The sequence below is a fragment of the Pseudonaja textilis genome, chromosome Z (assembly GCF_049901715.1).
Source record: "Pseudonaja textilis isolate UNSWEBS1 chromosome Z, rPseTex1.2, whole genome shotgun sequence".
NCBI lineage: Eukaryota > Metazoa > Chordata > Lepidosauria > Squamata > Elapidae > Pseudonaja > Pseudonaja textilis.
The window spans coordinates 82,067,215-82,088,834 of NC_142008.1; the positions used below are offsets into that span (position 1 = coordinate 82,067,215).

At 38.3% G+C, this 21,620-nt stretch overlaps 1 protein-coding gene across 1 annotated transcript in view; it reads right to left on the reverse strand.

Moving 5' to 3' along the window:
* LOC113448795 (transmembrane protease serine 11C-like) overlaps positions 1-21,370 on the reverse strand; it is a 57,953-nt gene extending 36,583 nt beyond the window's left edge. The window contains exons 1-2 of the mRNA XM_026719589.2: positions 21,349-21,370; positions 11,274-11,401 (exon numbers count right to left, since the gene is read on the reverse strand). Of these exons, the coding sequence (XP_026575374.2) occupies positions 11,274-11,401; positions 21,349-21,370 (150 nt within the window). The remainder of the gene's footprint in view (positions 1-11,273; positions 11,402-21,348) is intronic.
* Between the last annotated feature and the right edge of the window lie 250 nt (positions 21,371-21,620).

A 21,620-nucleotide genomic window follows, 5' to 3' on the forward strand; every position in this document is an offset into this window, starting at 1 on the left:
TATGTGCCTAATTGATAATTAAAAGACCCGAAATTTTATTAATCATATCAAGTTTTGTAATATGTCTAGAAAAATGGAAATTCCTGGATATATCCTCATGAAGAAAACACAAGACAAAACAGGTCAAGAACGCATAATTCAGACAGTAAAACAGACTGTTTTCAAGTTGGTAAAGGAGTTCAAAAATGCTGTATATTTATTTATTCAACCTACGTGCTAAATATATATTAAAGGAAGGTGGATTGGAACAAGATAAACATTGCTTTAAATTGGGGAAAGAAACCACAATAACCTATGCCATACTGATGATACTACCCTGAGAACTGAGAGTGCAAAGGATTCACAAGCTTTAGTAATAAAAATTAAGAAGCAAGATGAAATAATGGATTAAAATTAAATATAAAGAAGACCAAGCTAATGTCAAGAGGTAGAACAACCAGCCTTAGAATCAGCAATGAAAATATTGAAGTGGTGAAGGAGCCATGAAGGCCTTTGAAAAGATATTCAAATGTATTGATATCTTCATATCAACAAAAATTGAAATTGTAGAAGTCATGACATTCCCTGTGACAGTAGATGAACATTGAAGAAGCAGGAAAGAAAGAATACTGACTCTTCTGAACGTTGATATTGGAAAAGACCCCTAAAAATCGCTAAGAAAATGAACAATTGGACATTTTATGCTACCTGTCTGGAAAAGACTGTAGTGCTGAGAAAAGTAGAAGAAAACAGAGGACATATCTAGCAGTAAAATGGCAATGGATGCATATGAGAAGACTTGAAAGGCCAATATGAGATGGATCTTAATGGGCTCTATGGAGATTAAATCTATCTATGGCAGGATGGAACAAATACAAGAAGATTCGCTACTGAGATCAAGCTCATTATGAAATTAAAATTCTTGAAATATTTTTTTCACCATTATTATCATCTTCAAAAAAACCTACAAAAATATAATAAACAGATTAACACTATCTAAACAGGAAGAAAGGTAAAAAGTACAAAAGGAGAAGGAAATGATGCCTGAAGTGCCCCCATCATTCACATAAGTCTCAAAGAAAAAAAGAGAATTCATCCAACACTATTTTCATGTCCTACCTTTTTACTTTGAAAAAAATAAATGAAGAAACAGCTATCAAGCAAAATACAGAACTGCATGGTCTGGCTATGGTACTGCAATGCAAAAGGGGTCCGCAGAAAGTTACAGAACTCATAGTCCTCTTAGATCTATACAGCTAACTAGCTATATCCAGGGGTGGGATTCAGCCGGTTCAGTCCGATTTGGGCAAACTGCTTGTTACGAGTTTGTGCAGGTCAGAGAACCGGCAAATCGCGCCACTGGCTGGCTCCACCCCACCCCACCTAGTCACTCCTTATCTCGCCTGCTCATCTGTCATTGCTGCCTGCCTTGCCTTTGCCCATCTATGCCATTACTGCCTGCCTTCTGCTGCAGATGGGTGAGTAAGGATCTGCAAGAAAGCCTCGCTCACCTACCTGCCACCGCCAGCCCCAGTTGAATCCTGACTCCCGGGCTGCCTGGCTGCCCTTGCCGAGGTTGCCCACCATTGCTGCTTGCCTCACCCACCCACCATCTTTGCCCACCCGCCATTGCTGCCTCCCTTCGTGATCAGTGAGTGAGGCTCTGCAAGCAAGCCCTAGTTGCCTACCTGCCCCTAGCCTTTCCTCCCACCACTAGCCTTTTACGCCACCACCTGCCTTCCCCACTACCACTTGCCTTTTAACCGCCACCATTGCCCCGCCTTCCCCCCATCGCTTGCCTTTTACTGCTGCCACCGCCCACCTTCCCCCCATTGCTTGTCTTTTACTGCTGCTGCCTGCCTTCCCCCCCACTGCTTGCATTTTACCACCACCACCAAAAACTAGTCACTGGAGAACACATGGAGTGGTTCTATGTGGTTTCTAGGTCAGTGGCTGCTTCTCTCCCCTGTTGCTCTTGCTGGGAAAGCGAGGGCATCTTTTGTGGCACAGCGAAATTTAGCTTTGGATCCTGCAAGTCCCACTCCCCTCAGGAAAAGGCCACCCGCGCCAGGTTGAATCCTCTTTTCTCTCTGCCATTCAGAGCTGTTTCCCAATGGGGTTCCACTTTACAGGACCCAAAGCTAAATTTTGCTATGCCGCAAAAGAGACTCTTGCTCTCCCAGCAAGAGCAGCAGGGGAGAGAAAACAGATTGTCAGAGAACACACCGAGTGGCACCATGTGGTCTCCGGGCCAGCAGCTGCTTTTCTCTCTCTGCCACTGCTCTTGCTGGGAGAGTGAGAGAGTCTTTGAGCAAGGCACCCCTCAATGGAGTCAGGGACAGCTGATAGGTGGCTGTGGGGAGCAGAGCCTGGAAGCCCTGATGCACCATGTGGGTGGCCACAGGGGTGAACAGCTGATGGGCGGTGGGCGGGGAGCTAGTCCGGGAAGCCACGGTGCCGGAGGACTCCCTGCTGTTGCCTTTCTGGCTGCCGCTCCATTATCCCACTGCCACTGTTGCCATCTCACTGCCGCTAAATCCTTCCCCCAGGTATGGCGAGTCAGGGCTCAACAGCTTGCTTTTCCCACCCATGCCATGCTTTCCCCTTGAGGAAGCGGGGCTGGGAAAGGTGGTCGACTGCCAGCCATGGCCTTGTTTTGCAGCCGGCCCCATAAACCTGTGGTCCCCTCCCACCCAGCCAGCTGACTGCTGCCTTGAACTGCTGCTCCGCTGACTTTTTTCTGTGCTGAGACACTGACACTGTAAAATGAGGCACTGAAGGAAGAGGCAGGACCGTAGGATGCAGGAAAATTCTTTATTAGAGGTTCAGAACAAAACAAGTGGTGAACCGCAACAGGCGCTGGCTTTTATAGCTGTTGCTGTCCAACATTTCAGCCACTGATGGCGCTTTATTATTCCTGCCAGTGGCTGGACCAATGACTGGAGTCTGATGTCAGAACTCCACTCTACATATAACATACATGTGTATTAATGAGGCATAATTGAATATTCAACAGACACTGCTGCTCTCGCCATGGAGGCGAGAGAGAGCAAGAGCGGGAGAGAGTGAGCAGCTGTCTCAATGCAGAGAAAAGTCATGCATCTCCCCATATTCTTCTCATCGCGAGCAGCCTCTTGCAGCACCTTTAAACTGAGTGTGCTTCACAAATGAGGAGGAGGAGGGGACAAGGCTGTTCATGGTGAGAAGAATATGGGGAGACTTGCAACTTTACTCCATGCCAAGCTGCTCTCATCATGGAGGCAAGAGGGAAAGAGATGAGAGAGAAAAAGAGATGAGAAACAGAGAGCAAAGAGAAAAAAATAAAAAGAGATGAGACAGTGAGATAAGAAACAGAGAGAAAGGGAGAAAGAAAGAGAAAGATGAGAGAGAGATGAGAAACAGAGAGAGATGGGGGAGGGAGGGAAAAAGATGAGAAAGAGAGAGGGAGAAAGAAAAAGAGAGAGATGGGGGGAGAAAGAAAGACACACACACACACACACACACACACACACACAGAGAGAGATACCTGTTTAAAAGAAAGAGAAAAATGGCTCTTTAAGTGTTTAAGGTTGCAGACTCCTGGGTTAGGCAAACACCATGGTCATTAAGTGAGCCTTGTGGTCATTAAGTGACCACTGTGGTTGTTATGTTCATTTTCCCAACGGGCATTTTTAACCATAAACCAGAAGGAATTGTTGGAAACTGGCAAAAAACATATAAAACCTCAGGCACATGATAGTGTGGAATGTTGTAACTAGTCATAACTGCGTGTGTGTGTGTTTGTATGTGTATGGCTGTCAAAACTCCAAAAATAGGTCAAGTAGCTCTAGTGAGGTTAGTTGTTAATTACAATGATTGCTACATCCATTTATAACAGGGCTACACTATGGCCAAGTATGCACTGATCTAGGAGCACCAAAATGTAAGAGCACCAAAAAACCTCTAAAAAATGCAACACAAAAGTAAAAAGCAATAAAGTACGCTCTGTGAGCCAGTCCATCCACTCAAGGATTAAATAAAATTTCTCAGAATTGTTGCTTTATGACAACAGTGGGGGCTAATCCAATTAAAATTACATATTCATATATTTTAATTTAATTACTTTGTTAAGGTTTCAAATTGCTTTTAAAAGTTTCCAGAATGAAATATTTTGATAAGACTCTTGTGAATATTAATTTTTCCTCACAGTTTCCATAAAGCTGTCAAAGTTCAGGTTTACACATTTTTGTCCAGAAATTCAGCATGTTTGCCTTACAGCCAAGTATATTTCTTTTTTACCCAAATTCCCTGGTGATCATCAGAAAAATATGCAGGTAGACTATCTACTCACTTTACCCAGTCACAAATGCAACAAAACCCAAAGGAAATACCATACATACCTGCATACAAATAAATCCAGGTGAAAATTATGCATATGCACACACAGAGAAACATTACACACATTTTACTTGCCTAAAAAATAATACAATACACTATTAAAAAAAAAAAAAGCTTTCCACCACAGTCTCCTAACAGAACCCCCCCCCCGCCCCCCGCCCCCCCACACACAGAGCTTATAATTTTGTTGTTGTTGTTTAGGTATCTGGCATTTTTGTAAAGAAATCTCAGAACTACAGCTCTATTCAATAGCTAAGAATAATGTGAGCGTCCATCATGTGAGGTCCACAGACTCTCTTGGGATGGCATTGAGGCAGATTTTTTTGGTTATTGTTTTTAGTACAGATGATGTGTTTAAAACTATCTAAAATGAGCAGTTGAAAATAGGGCTTGGTGGATGCCAAAGAAGATGTTATGGGTACAAAAGGGTCCACATGTTGCAGAAGCTCCATTAAGAAATACTATAGGGCAGGGATCTGCAACCTTAAACACTCAAACAGCCATATGGACCCATTTCCCACAGAAAAGAAAACACCAGGAGCCAATAATTTAACAATCAGTGTGACTGGGTTGGTGTGGCCAGCCAGTTGTGACATCAGCCAACAGGGAGCCCCAACAGAGGGCTGAAAGAGCTGCATGTGGCTCCTGAATCACAAGTTGCACACCCCTGTTACAGGGAAATGATTTATTCTTATTGGGTAACATTTAAGATTTTTGACATATCTTAGCATTAATAATTTCAAGAACAAGATTTCATATTTTAAATGTTCTAAATTTGTATTATTACGTGTTTCAGCTTAAGTACTGCAGCTGCATCTGTTTTCCTAACAATCAAGCTGCCTTTAGAAGAAAATGAGTCAACATCATAAAAATGGCAAAATGTATGTTCTGAACTAGAAAGAGGATGGGTTGTGTTTTCCTGTCTTTACCAAATTCACGCCTGCCATATATTAAAGTCTCCAGTCATGAAAACCCAGCATTTGTGTATGGTGACTAGGATTACTCCCAATTCTGAAGTACTCTTATTCTTGAGACCAGCAAGTTAAGGAAAGCATTCCAAGTCCAGAGTTTAACAAAGCCTCATTTCCTTTTCATCACTAAAAACACAAACTCCTCGCAGATGATACTTTTGGAAAGCCATTCAGAATGAAACTCCAGCCATTTAGTCATTTCATAACTATCTACATGAAACATTGCCACTATCATAATTGATGTTGTGAAATTTAATTTGTTAACAATGTTTGTTTAAAGCTTAGTCAGATAATGTTGTATTGTACAACGAGCAGGTTTATCACACTTGATTGTGAAGGGTCAAATCTAAAATCTATTGCTTTGACATAGGCACATTTTGAATTAGCAGACTGATAAACCCATCACAATTACATTCTTCAGATTTTTATCTGCTGGAAATTGGTCTGACTCACAAGCTGCTAATTAGCCATATAGGGGAATCTTTCTTTAGAAAGGACCATATTCAATGTCCCCTCACCATTCTTTAAAAACATAACTACATTTCTCCAAAAAATGTAACTGGAACATTTGGAAAGCTGGTACTGGGTGGCAGTGAAGGATAGAGAGGATTAAGCTATCAAAAGTTAGTATTTTAGGTGACTAGATACTGTTGAAAAATTACTATGGATAATTCCTAGTTTAGTTTCCACCCAACATATAACCCTATAGCCAGATCACAGCAAATATATACAGTCAACAACAATAATAAAATAGTTTGATGTTTATTCATTAAATATCAGCAAGCATTAAAGTCATTTAACAGTGGAGAAAGAAAAGCATGAACAAGAGGAAATAGTTTTACCTTAGCTATGTATCAAAAGACACTTTGAGCCCCTGGAAACAATATGATAGGTAATTATTATGGACAACACCAAATGTTATTTCATTATTGATAATTTTGGACTTAATTTTTTTTATCTATAGAATAGAGATGGAAAGTAGAACTCTAAGGTGATTCTTCCTCTCTTCTGCAACATGAAAAAAATAATTCGGTGGATATGATCATATTTTCTCACTGGCCCACTGCAAATTGGGGCCACTCATTACTTCCTGAATGCAAAATTGGTGAGGGAACAACCCCTCAAATGAAAGGCAGACTCTAGTAGGCCAATCCACCCGAGAGTCAGCCAGTGAATTTATCATCCCTTCAGGAATGGAAAGAACAAGAAGCAGACAAATAACCAATTGGGCCTTGAGTCAGAACAGATTGACACAGCCCACCACCTTGCCAGCTCACCCCAAATGAACTAGAATTTCTGAAGTTGACATGAAAAAAAATAGTAGCAACATAGGAGGCAAGTAGTTTAAGCTGTAGTGTGGAATTGCCTGGGGCTTCACTTATGGATACATAATTATTCCAGCAATTATATTCTTTCTTAAACATGTACTTCTGCATAGCCAAGCTGATGAAAGCATTTCATGCCCTGTTTTAATTATCTTTGTTTATTCCTTTTGAAATTCCAACACATCCTCTCAAAAACCATATGACAAGAACTACAACTTTATTCAAAGGAGTGGCTGAAATAATTTACATGTAAAAATGCCAGTCTTTTCGTATGCTAATAATAATTGACACATCATAGTACAAGTATTTTTAATAGGACATAACTATTTCTTACTAAAATGTAGTTCAGAGCATCAAAATTACTTTTCAGAAGCCAGAGACAATGATAGAATTTCAGTGGAATTACATCAGTTTAAGGGTTGAGAGGGAACAATAGGAAGCTGTATATATAATGTGAGAAAGAGTGGGTTTGTGTTTGTTTATGTGTGTGGTCAGTGTACATTCATTTGGACCTAAATTTGATATCCGTTGAATATTTTGACGGTTCTTCTGCAATTATTTTTATGTTACTTTATTTTGTATTTTATCATATTATCAATGATTTAGTGTAACCAGCACATTCCTTTACTAACTGAATCCTCCATATAAAGGTCATATAACTCAGTTTCATTCTTTTTTAATGCTCAGAATTAAATGCATAAGCATGTTGCATTCTTATCCTCCCGCTGCCCCATTTGCTTAGTCTTGTTTAATTCCACATCTGTCTGTGAAGACCTCCAATCTCCTACAAAGAGAGGGAGGGAGGGAGAGGGAGACCACTCAGACTGGTACTTTTAAAAAAGCACATCACAATGACAGTCACAGTTCTTGCTCTCTCAAATGATGTCCAACCAAAAGAGCTCTTTGTGTAAAGAGTTTGGATCAAGAACTCATCATTCAAATGCTATCTGCTAGTTCTACATAGCATTACAGTAGTTTTACACAGAAAAGCAACATGTTCTTTCTCTTCTAAGAGTTATTTGTTTTGTACAGTCCCATCTGGTTGCATTTTTTAAAAAAATATCTGTTTTTTAATTGATATTACCTTCTTTGGTTCTTACATAAGCAGTATCTAGCAGAAAGTGCTAATTTTATTAATTTTGACAAAATAAAAAATTTTCAGCTTCATCTTGGAGCATATTTTCCAGATTTTTCAGTAAATTACTGGGAGCAGATTGGCATACCTGGTTAATCACCCTCCTAACAAGAAACCCAACATTCCTGCACCTCTTTGGCATGATAAGGAGCCAAATAATTATTTTTGTTCTGTTCCAATGTTTGCTGGTGGAAGTTTTGGTTCTGTTTTTCCTTTCTGGTGGCATTCCAAATAGTAATGTCTGGGTAAAAGCCCACATTGCCATTTTGGTACAACCAAAGTTGCGGCCAACACATTTTTTTCACAAAGAATAGAGCAAGATTGATATCCCAGATGCTATTCCATTCTTGAGAAGCAGTTACTAGACACAGCAGCAGTTTATAGGAAAATAAACTGGACAAAGATTATACCTAAAACAGAATTCATTAATGAAATGCCAATTTGTTCCCAGACAGCTAGAGACAGATTAGCAGCACAAGAAATATGGGAGGTGGCTCCTTCAAGATCAGCTTAAGACACCCCCACATAAAAATTTTCATCAGTTTGAAAGTAGCTCCAGACCTATGAGATCTTACAACATGGGCAGAATTTGAGAGTTGAGTTACCTTGTTGCTGGCTCAGCTGTGTTATTGTTGTTTCTTTAAATGCTTGGAAAAGTTGCACTTTTGAGCTGTTCAATTTTCCTACTTTCAGGAATTCTTGTTTCACCTTTTCTCACATAGAGCCTTGGTTGAGAATATTTCTCCAGGAATCCTCTTTCAAGGCAGTTGGTTTTTTTAAATAAAAATATAGCTAACTGATCAGTACTAAGAAGGAGCAGGAAATTGACAGAAATCTTCTCAGTATTATTTTTCTTTATCTGAGCTACGACACAACCTTGAAAAGTTGCAAGGATTTATAAACTGTCATGACAGTTCAGAACAATTCTAACTATATTGTCCTCATTCCTATTAATACAATAATAAACAATCATTTTATTGACCTTTTAACAATAGCTATTATGAGAAATCCTGATTGCAAAAATGCCAATATGTTATCCTTTAGGCTTTTTACTGGCTTTTTAATACAGGTAGTCCTTAACACATAGTGGGGGAGGGGGCTATGTGAGGATGCTTTGGGTAGGTTTTAGCTCTGCATTTAACACAATCATTCCACATAGACTGGTGTCTAAACTTCTGGACCATGGACTTTCTTATTCAATCTGCCTTTTGATTATGGCTTTCCTGTCTGGCTGTTCTCAGAGGGTCAAATTAGGTAATCATATCTCTTCAGCCCTTATTCATAACACTGGTAAACCACAGAGTTGCATGTTGAATTCCTTATTCTATCCTCTTTATGTGGATGACTGCATTCCCACTCACGTTAGTAATACTATTACTAAATTTGCAGATGATACAACAATGGTGGGACTCATCTCCGGGGTGGATGAGTCTGCCTATCAAGATGAGGTGGATAGTTGCTTTCATGGTGTGAGACAATAACTTGGTCCTCAACACTGATAAGACCAAGGACCTTATAGTGGACTATAGAGGGAATAGACCAGACATCCAGCCCTTGCTTATCAATGGAGGACAAGTGGAGCAAGTGGCCAGTTTTAAAGTTTCTGGATGTTAGCAAAAAAGAGGACCTGACCTGGGGCACTCACATTCAGAACTGGTCAAAAGGGCCCAGCAGAGATTATACTACCTGAGACTTCTCAGAAAACAACTGAATGAAAAACTGCTGGTGACCTTCTACGCTGCACCATAGACTTATTAACTTACTGTACCTCTGTATGGTTTGCCAATTGCACAGTGGCAGATAGGACAGCACTCCAGAGGGTTAACGTCATTGCCTAGAGGATAATTGGTTGCCCTCTAACCTCTCTGGAAGACCTTTATAGCTCCCACTGCCTTAAGAAAGTTTAAAACATTCTTAAAGATCCATCTCATCCTGGGTACCCTTTTTTGGAACTATTACCATCTGGCAGACAGTCCAAGATAATAAAAACAAGGACTAATAGGCTGAAAAACAGCTTCTATCCCAGGGCAGTAACTATATTGAATTCTACTGTATAGTGCAATATTAATGCAATATTGGGTTTTCAATTAAATAGTATAGAATGTGAAAGATGTTTTATTTTTATAGTTAAAATGTACACTGAAGATGGCATTTAATTTCGTTGTACAAGGTGTAATGACAATAAAGTAAACTGAACTTACGACTGATTGCTCAGTGACCATCAAAGTTACGATGGATCTCCCGAGGGCTACATAGGACCTAGATTTGAAGTTGGACACCCAATGGATACCCTCCTCCATAGTCCTGTCATTGCATTTTGGGCATTTGGCAACCAGCCTGCAATTATAGCCATTTGCATTATCTCACAGTCACATATCAACACTTTATGACTTTTTTTTTACTTCCAGTTTCCAGCAAAATACATCCATCCTGGACAATGAATTTTTTTTATGATCATAGTTCATTTAACATAGTTCACTGCAAAAAAGTTCATAAAATTTGGCGTGACCAACACAATTATGATACCAAATCCAGGGTCGGTTACAATTATATATCAAACACTACTTGTAGTAACAGAAAAAAATAATACCCTTGAACTAGGCAGACTCCCCTAAGACCTCAAATGAATATAATGAAATGACCAGAACAATAAACACATTGTGAACCAAAAATGTAGAACAGGAGCCAGTAATGCTTTATTTTTGTTTTCCTTTGGTACCATGAAGGTGGTAGGACAGCCCACGAACTGTGGGCCCCTGACTGAATGCTACATTTGCCTTTATTGTCTGATATTACTCTCTGCCTGTTCCCAGCATTCTGAGAAGTAAAGAAGTAAACAGTTTTTATGGAATTGGACTAGGAACAAAGAGGTGGGGAATGGAAGTTAACCATTAATTAGATTCAAACAATAAAAATATTTTGGAAATTGCCACATCAGTCCAGTAGTGGTATTCAACAGGTTCTGACCAGTTCTGGAGAACTGATAGTGGAAATTTTGAGTAGTTTGGAGAACTGGCAAATACCACTTCTGACTGGAGATTTTATGGTATCCTTCCCCTGCCACACCCACCAAGCCATGCCCGCAGAACTGATAGTAAAAAAATTTGAATCTCACCACTGCATTAGTCATATTGTTATATAAAAAATTATCAGGATCTTTGCCTGATTTCAAAACATATGCTAAATAGGTTAGATGAATTCAGAAATGCACATTCCTATGCACGGTCAGAAGCTTTAATCCATCATGATTTAAATTATCCACAGTTTTCAATTATTATTCTCAGAAATATCCAAAAATTTCTGGGTTCCAAAATTGTTTTTAAGTGCTGAATATAGATGCTTGCTTTGTTGAAGAACCCACAACTACTCATATTTCCATATCACATACAAAGCAATAAATTCACATCTACAAATCTACATCTACAAAGCACCTTAAGCCTACATATTTGAATCCAGAATGAGGAAAGTAAAAATTCAGAGACTTACCAGTTTTTCAATCCAATTTCCTAAATCTCTAAACTGGTCTGAAGTCTGCCGAGACAAAGCACCATTGTATTGTAAACCATTGATTTTAAAGTTGCCCTTGTAATATGATAGCTTTTGATCTCTAATACCTAAAAAGTAAGATTTATGTTAAATTAGAAATTCCAATATACTACTTCCAAATACTCCATGTTACTTATTTTTGTTCACTATCCCTATCCTTGGATTCAGAAGACCACACTAGACAGGGCAGAAGAGGCCGGTCCTTTTGCCTAGAAGGCAGGGGAAATATTAAAAGGAATCTCATGTTAAAAGTAGCATGCTGAAGGAAAGGAAGATGAAGAACTTACAGATCAAAGAAAATACTGAAGAGGATAACTTCTTACTTCTCTTTTATACAAAAACTAAAATTGCTCATGAACACTACCAGGCTTTTGACATTTTACAAGCACTGCCTCAAAAATCTAAATGCTTTTAATGTCTGATGTTTTAATGCTGTAATATTTTTATCATGCAATGTATTGATTTTGTAAGCTGTAAAGAGATGGGAGGCATACAAATTTAATGAATAAATCATATTTTCCTTTATTACTAGCAATTTAAAAAACATCTAAACTTAGGAAACATCTAAATTTATGAAATTCCAACATGCTTTCTTTCAAATGATTTGTAAAGGTAATAAAATTAATGTTTTAATTGGTAATTTAAGTAGGCATGATCAGATTTTTGGGGAAAAAATGTTCAGTCAAAATTCTAAGATTGGAAAATAGTTTAGGTTAAACAATCCTAGGACAGAATCTATCATTTAATCTTTCAGGATGTGTTCAGAGGTTCATGTCAAAGATAAATGGTGGATTCAAACAACTGTGAGGTTGTTTTCTCTACGTCCCAGGATAGAAGACTATACATTTGCAGAGTGTATATCCATTAACTTATATTTTACATGCAGGACTGCAGCAAGAAAAAAAGTAAGCAAGGATGTCCCTGCAGGCCCATAATAATCAAGTGTTCACTTTCTCCCATAGTTAAGCAAAGATCCAGTGTGAAGAGAAAAAAAATCTTTTGCTCTATTTGGGTAGCAAAAACATCTGATTGGCCTGGGAAATAAGCCAAGTTATTTCCATGTTAAAAAATCAGGGAAAGCAGAATTTGCCTATTTATAAAATAAAACCAATTACAAATGTGTTCAAAAAGTAGCTCTATAAATTGACCATAAGATCCTTTTTACCATGTTGTGAAAAATGAGTCAGGAATCCGATGATGATTGCTGCTGCAATTATGCTGGCCAATAGGATGACAAGAATTTTCCATGGTTCAAAATATCTGAGTTTTGTACTTGTTGACTGTGCTCTGGAAAAGTTGAAATAGTACACTTTTAAAAGTTCCCCATGTTTTTCTTTTCATTTCACTATATATCTCACTGAAACAATATACAGTATATCAAACAATCTGAAATCATAAAAATAAGTTCCTATGGACTGTTCTCATTTTCTTTTTTCTTATGGTATCATAGTTTTATAGTGATTTTTTTGGAAACCACAAACAGCATATGATTATTTCAAACAAATCAATAAATAAGATGATCTGTATCCACAGGTGGGATTCAACCAGTTTTCCACTGGTTCACCTGAACCATTAGTTTAATTGCTTATGCAGTCCGGAGAACCAGCTAAAAATAAAGTGCTAGAGAAGGGGATTTTCTCTGTCTCCCCCTTCAGTTAATAGCTCCAGATAGCCAAGAACCACTTAACAATTGCAGTTGGAATGCAGCCGATACATGCTGAATCAAGTCAACAAACAACAGAAACTGACAGGATTAGGGCAGGGAAACCCCATCAATCTAGGGATATTAACCTCTTCCCTTCAGGAAGAAGAACAAGATTACAAACATTTTCATTATAAAGTATATTAAGTAACACTTCTGTGATCAGCTGAGACTCTCTGGAGTTCGCCAAGACCTTTTTTAGCTGCTGCAGTGTTGGCTATTTCTTGTTTCTTCTTGGGGGAAAAATACAGGAGGGGACAATGCTGCAGCTTGATCATACAGGCTGTGAATTTAATGCATGTGTGGTCCAGCCAGCTGTATTGTTTCTGCTGTGAAGCACCCAATATAGAACATAGAGAACATAGAATAAGAGCATTGGAAGGGTTAATGGCTTTTGGCAGCACACCCAGGCTTTCAATTGGCATGAGCAGCTGCTCTTAGTTTCCCTCTCAGCTGCTGTGTTTGCTATGGGGTTGACTTGTTTTTTAAAGGGGAATGGCTGTTTTAAGTTTTCTGCATTGTTTAAGTGGTTCCTGGAAATGTACTTTTGGAGTGTACTTCCCTCACTATTTTTTAAAGCCTCTAGTGATGGAGCACCCACAACTTCTGAAGGCAAGCTATTCCACTGATTCATTGGTCTCATCCTTAGGCAATGTCTCCTTAGTCCTAGCTTGCTTCTCTCTTTGGTTAGTTTCCATCCATTGTTGGATGGAAGAGATTGGATAACCATTTGTCTGAAATGGTATAGGGTTTCCTGCCTAAGCAGGGGGTTGGACTAGAAGACCTCCAAGGTCCTTTCCAACTCTGTTATTCTGTTCTATTCTAAATATTGGAACAGTGCTGTTTTATTGTGGGTTGGACTAAGGAGAAATTTCCTAAGGATGAGACCAATCAAGTTGGCCACACCCACCCAGTCACATGACCACCCAGCCATGCCCATCCAGTCATTAGGGCAGAGGACCAGTTGTTAAATTATTTGAATCTCACCACTGCCTGTATCCCATTATTGTCCCCCAACAAAAAGATAAACACTGATAAAAAGAAATATAAACATGGATAGTAATCTAGTATTACTATTATATAAGAGCCTAAATTCTCTGAAGGAGAAACACATTAATCTTATTTATAAAGCACCCTCCCTTAGACAGGGAAGATACAAAGAGATTGGAGGAAAGCCAAGATTTGAAGAATGGCAAAAGCTTCAGGATAGGAAATGTACATTCCTCTTTAGTATTTTACTCTAGAACTCAATATCAGAAATGTTAGTGAATAATCTCAATATTTTGAATGGTAACATTTGTTTTGTTATTGCATTTATTTTTCAATTTGCCCTAAATAGAGGATTTCATTCCCTGAGCAATTCAAAATTCTCAAGGACCTAACTCATTAAACACTTACTGAGATTGGCTGAGGATTCATTCATGTCTCCAAAAGAATAATGCATTTTTGCCAAAAGTGTTTGTTTCTATTTAATTCTCTTAATGTTTGCCTGCACTGGATGTTAAAAAAAAATCCACACCCAAAACTACCCTCTACTCCATTGTCCCAATGCCACTCCTATAATTTAAAAAGAAAGATGTGCATACTTCCTCTAATTCTATTAACTTGATCTTCCTGGTTGTGATGTAAATGTTAAGAAATTTTGTCCTCTTTTTAAGCATTTTTTTCATATTTTCAGACATTTTTCTCCTAGTACTGTAATTGCTTTGCTCTGCAATAGATTTGCACTGTATGTTAGATTTCTAATTAATCTTTTAGTTGAAATTTATTTGTGATTCAAGAACAAAATATCAGATATATTACTATTCTAATTAATTTGCTTAAAAGATTATCTGAGCATATAACTGCAAGACTGACAACAATATAAAATACCAACAGTTACAAAAGTAATAAAATATATAAACATATCAACAAAGCACAATGGCACTAAAGTCTAACTCAAAAACCTCCCAGTGTAGAAATTATACAAGAAATCTGTTGTATGATCCTAACTCAAGGTTTAGGGGAAGAGCCAGATCTTTAAGACCTTGTTGAAGGAAACAACAAGAACAAAAATAAATAAATAAAATGCAAAAGTCTTAGGAGAAAAAAGAAACAATAAACAAATCTCTGCCTGGAAAATGATCTTGATTCATGGCATAAGAGAGAAAGAGAAACTGTCAGAGATTTTATTATTATGCTCTGCAACAATAAAATTCCAATAACTTTTGTGGTGTCTGATTCCTGATCTGTCTATCAAAGAGCTGATGTGACAATTTCAAGATCGAATTCTCTTACAATGCTGCTATACTCTCATCTAAGAGTATGTGCTGCTTTTTAAAGGAATAGGTTTTACATGTTTTTTTCTTCACTTAAATAATGTTTGTAAAAGCTAAAATTTATATTTTTGGTTCAGAGGTAGCTTTCCTGAGTGCTGAATAGAAGGACAGAATATAAATAAAATAAATAAATCAGTTGACTAGATTATGTGGGCAAATCAATCATGAAGTCCTTAATGACATTAGGAACACATTTACCATAATAGTTTTTTCTGGTTGTGATGCTATTCTTTTATGGACTGGAAATTTGAACTTTGACATATGCATTGAGAGAAACAATTTAGTTGGAAATGAAATGTTCATAATTTATGTCTTTAAATTGTCAAAATTTCCTTTGTTTTTTGGGATACATTATTTGTTAAAGATATAACTAATTTCTCTGTAAATCTAAACTCTAATATTTCTTTTATCGTTAGAATGAGAAATAAGTTTTTGATATAGAAAATAAGGTATCATTTTACAAACCAAACCTGATTCTCTCCAACATGAGGTTCAAATTTTTTTATAAGGATGTTTAAACTAACAAATCATTTGAAAATATTGCATTCCCATTATACCTGAACAATATACGGTAGGAGAGTATTTTAATTTGAACAAATGAACGAATGCTCTCACCTTCCTACATTCCTGGGGATAGTACTATCTCAGAAAAATTACAGTGTTTCCCAAAGTATCCTGTGAGGACATCTTTGGTTGTCTAAGTTTGTATACTAAATGCCCTCAACTGAAAATACATTTAGAGCAATGTTTCTAAATCCAATTTTTTCAGATGTAAGGACTTCAGCTCTCAGAATTCCTCAGCCCCATATTTTATTTATTTATTTATTTTTGTTAATTGCTTACAAAATAATAGGTATAAGTAAAAACATATTTATGAATACGTGGATACATATAAGAAAAATAAAAAATAAAAATAAAAGAAACAATAGGACAGGGACAGAAGGAACATTGGTGCGCTTATGCACGCCCCCTACAGACCTCTTAAGAAAGGGGTGAGGTCAATAGTAGACAGTCTAAGGTTAAAGTTTTTGGGGTTTGGGGAAGAAACCACAGAGTCAGGTAGAGTATTCCAGACATTGACCACTCTGTTGCTGAAGTCGTATTTCCTGCAATCAAGTTTGGTGCAATTAACCTTGAATTTGTATCTATTGTTTGCTCTTGTGTTGTTATGGTTGAAGCTGAAGTGTTCAGTTGCAGGTAGGACATTGCAATGTATGATTTTATATACTATATACATATCAGTTGGAAATGTTGCGAATTGAACTCTGCTTATCTTAAAACTGCTAATGTTGGGAAACACTAGTCTAGAGGTTTGTTTAAGAAAAAAAACCAAATCATTGCACATCTTCATATTGCATCACATTGTCTGATTTTTAGCAGTTGCATGGGGTGAGCCAGGGAAGGGTGTGGGGACCTGCTGTATTTGATAGGTTTCTGTTAGCTACTTTTCCTGCCAAGCAACACTTTGTTGCTACTGTAATGTAGTCATTTTTTCACCCACCCACTAAGGGCCAAATTGGTTCAAGTTACACAGCAGTATCAGCTACACCCATATGCAGGGTAAAAATGCTGGATTTTTTTTTTTTTTATATAATTGGCAAGCTATGAGTCTTTCTGTCCTTACCGATTCTATTCTTTAAAGGGCCTCCCTTCTGCCTAGATTGGAATATTTGTAGTTTCAACATTTATTTGAAGGAGAGCAAAGGGACATTTAATTACAGCACAGTACAGTTTTTAAAATATCAGAAAGCTCTTTAAAAATGTGGAGAAAAGCAGATTTGCTCCTTGTTTTTCTGGTATCTGACTGGCAAGCAAGCAGGACAACAAGACGAACAAAATCTCTGCAGGCTGGGTTCTTTACACTTCTTGTTATCTTCATTAGATTTTAGAGAAATTCAATCACCTAGCCAATCTTAAAAAGGAAAAGTTTAGGAATGGATGTTTTACAGGGAAATAACTAAACTGACTGCTTCTTCCCTCCTTCAAAATTGTTTTGCTTTTGAAAAATTGAGGCAAACACAGCTTCCAGTTCGCAGCTTTTCCTCTGCATCGTCTCTGTGTGCCAAGATCATATCTGCATGTATATTTCCCCCTTTATGAAACTGTCAAAAGCCCACTTTTTTGTCTTTAAAAAGTGGCAGATCTCAAGAAGCTTCTATGACTTTCCCTCAGAGAAATGGTCACACAATTTTCAATTACAATTATTAACCAAAGATATTTGACTGTAAAAGCAAAAGGACAATAAGTTTTTGCCTTGCTTTTCTTTTTGCAATAAATAGCTACCAAGCTTCTTTTAGTGATGCCTCTATAGGAGGACTCCTGATGGTTTCGGCTTGTCTGTTCCAAGGATGTAATGGCTCAGTTTCCCTTTGGAATATTATTATTTAACTTTACAATTACATTGTCTTTAATAGTGCCTAGTATAAGCACTGATTCCTCTCAGAGATGGCAAATCTCTCTTATATTGATCTGTGCAGTCATAAACCCATGGAATGCTATAACCCAAAGACTCCTTATCTTTGGAGCATATGTGATTGGAGGCAGATTTTTATTTAAGGAGCAAGTTAATCTGAACATCGTGGTGTAGGTTACCTGTTGGTTTAGGTATTAGTGGTGAACTTTTCTGGCTCAGCAAGTCAAAAAATTGGAAAATACACACTCCTCCACCAAAACAGAAACAATTCTCTATCTCTACTCCACATACACATACATTTAGGCCACCCTGAACAGTGGCACTTGGCAGCAGTATTGAAGCAGAGCCTGAATTTGAGGCCTAATCTCAACTTCAAGCCTAGTACTACTGCTGCCACTCAAAAAGGCCACTTTGTGCTGTCATTTAAAGCACAATTGCATCCATGGTCCAGTGCTCCCCAGAATCTGCCGCACACCATATCTTTCAGGCAGTATCCTTCGAACACCCTACTTTTAGACAGAATGAAGTCTTTATCCTTGAAACACCTTCAAAGAATGCTCTTCCATGGTCTCTGTTGTCTCTGAAATCCACACAAAAGCATGCCCCATTTCATATAATTTTTGGAAAGTTTGGAGAGCATGCCCCATTCTCCTGCAGCCTCTGAAAACAATTGAGAATGAGACAGGGGTGGGATTCAAATTTTTTAACAACCAGTTATGTGGGTGCGGCTTAGGTGGTGGGCGTGGCTTGGTAATCATGTGACTGAGTGGACATGGCTTGGTGATCATGTTATTGGCTGGGTGTGGCCAACTCAATATCACTCACATCAAGGTACGCATCTCCTCGCCTGGCCTCTCATGACTGGGGATGCTACAACAGTCATAAGTGTGAAAAATGGTCAAAGGTCACTTTTTTCAGTGCCATTGTAACTTTGAATGGTCACTCCACACAAGCAAAGTACCAGTAAAGGAGAAGAAAAAAACTCCAGAGACGTTCCTGAGACAGGAAGTCTAGTCCTGCCAAGAATGTAATAAGGGTTAACGGAGAGGCAGTTTCTGTAAGCAACACCAGAATATTTCCTTCCTGCCTTCCTTACAGGATTAGGCCAGTAATTTCTTCTAACAACCGGAACTGCTTAGAATGTTAACAACTGGTTCTAGTGAATAGGTGCAAACTGATAGAATCCCACCCCTGGAATGAGGTGTGCTTTTGAAAATAGTATTGGTGTGTCACTCAAAATGTTGTGGGTTATCAGCTTTGGCACAAGATTCACCATCATTGGTCTAGTTTATTATCCTGATAGACTGTGATATAACAGCCTTATTACTTCATTGTCTGATTATCTAACAGACATACAGCTTGATTATTCAATGTCGTGTTGAGAGTTTTATCTGTGTTTGCTAATCAGAAGCTGTTAAGCATCAGTGATATCAGAGGAACTAAAGTTGGGTTTTCCATTTTGTTTTATCTTTTCCCTGATATCTTATCTAGCTTATTAAATCTAGTTTATGCAAATTGTTTGCCACAATTTGGAGGGGAGGATTGTTTTTGAATTTCTTCCTGAGGAATATCATGCTGCTAACTGAAATATTAGCCTCTGCCTCCAACTCAATCCTGGTACTACAATACTACAGCCACTAAAATAACTTTTCTTCTAGCATTTAAGTACAAAGAATTTTGATTGTTAAAGAACTTAGAGAATAAGAATATAAATTTCCTGGGTCAATGACAACTTGCCACCACCTGGCTGTAGGGGAAAATTTGCTGAAAACTTGGGCCTTCCACTCTGTTTTACAAAGCCAGCCCAGCTTAAGGCAGTGAACGTTCCTGCTGACCTGCACTCTTTCTCAAAAGGCTTCCTCGCCTTGCTTTCCAGTGCCTTCCTGTGAAAGGCAGGATGATTGGGAATCATTGTTGCATGCTTGCGCACGCACGAACACACGCACACACCCCTTTGAGTTTGGGGACTTTTATTCACATCCAAGCTGGGAAATTATCAATCACACTTGGGCTTGCAGAGAAGAACCTCTTCTTTGGTGAGCTGCATGTATGCCCATGCGCACACACACATCATTCCAAGTTTGGGGATTTTTATCCACACCAAAGCTGCCAAACTGCCAATCACATCTGGGCTTAGGGAGAAGGATCTTTCCTTCAACATGCTGCAATGGACCCTGATGGTTCCTGGGCAGGGAGAGGATCAAGCAGAGACAATGACAGGGCGACTTGCTCCTAACAGCCACTGTCATGAAGGTTCTTCCTGCTGAAGACAATGACTTTCACATAGACCTCCTGCTCTCCTTCTCTAAAGGTGTCCTGACTCACATTCCAGCCCAAACACCCTACTGTGAAGGGTAGACTAAGTGGGAGTCATTGTTCCAGATTGAATCACCCAGTCACTGTCCTTGTTTGCCTCTCTCTCTGCCTGGGATCCATCAGGATCCAGCACAGCATGTTGAAGGAGAAGTCCGTCTTCCCAAGCCTAGGCATGATTGGCAGCTTCCCAATTCTGATGTAGATAAAAGTCCGTAAGCTTGAAATGGTGTGTGTGTGTGTGTGTGTGTGTGTGTGTGTGTGTAACAATGTCTCCCGAGCGTAAAGAGGCTGGAAAGAGAGGTGAAGAAGTCTTTGGAGAAAAGGTGTAGGCTGGCAGGAGCTTTCACCTTCCTTAAGCAGGGGCAGCTTTGGAAATCAGGGCGGAAGGCTCAGAGTTGCAGCGAATTGACTCCATAGTGAGTTGGCCGAGGTAAGGTATTCCGTGGCAAGATAATGGTGGCCATTGTCCGCAGCCAAGTGGCAGCAGACAATTGACCATAGTGAGTTATCCCATTCCATAATTTCTTGCTTTCAATCTCATTGTTTGTTTATTTGAACACTTCTTGTTTTATAGACATTATTTGAACTTAACATTGTTTTGTCTGTTAAAAGACAAAATCTTAAGAATATTATGGAAAATGTATGTGTACGTGTATATACATATATGTATATATCTGTGTGTGTGTATATAACTCTCTCTGTGTGTGTATCCAAAATATCTTTTATATTCTCTTCCCTTCTTTTTCTCTTGCTGATAGCCACTAAGCACTACTGATATTGTAGCAAACTCTATATTATTTTTAAGCTGCAAAACTTTTGCACAAATGGAGATATTATATTTTTAAAAACCTACAGTCTTCCAAATTATCTCCTTCTGTTGTAATACTGATCAAACTATAATGTACTCAGTAAATGTAATGTTCATCAGAATAAATCCAGCTACAGATATTTGCACCACAATAAAAATACAAGTAAATCCTGCACCACAGTTTCCAACAAAACACCTGTGCTTTAAAAAAAAAAAATTCAATAGACGAGCACTTAGAAGGCACAACTATATTCTTGCAATAGAGAAAAAAAATGACTTATGCACTTTTTCTTCTTACATACTGATAAAGACAGAATTTTTTAATGCAAGAAATATACAAAGGGAAAAAAAGGATGAGTGAGCACATCCCTCAGCATTATCCAACCTTGCCCATCTTATTATTACCAATATTCTTCAGAAGACCTTCCCCCAATTCAAATCAAACTCATCTTACTTACCTCTGAAGGCCCCAGGGCCCATGATGGTAGCTGAAATAGTCTAGCGGAGTTCCCAAACCAGTCTGGACAAAATCACGACCACAATGAGAATGCTGCTGAAATACACAGTTCTTAATGTGTCTGGTTTGACAGACAGGGTAGACTGCTAATGGAAAAGCCTTCATTGCAATAGTGATACAACACCCAGCAATGTGTGAAAATGCAAAATGTGGGTGAAACAGAGCAAATTAAATTAAAAAAAAAATGTTAGCATGGAGAAAATTAGGAGTCTT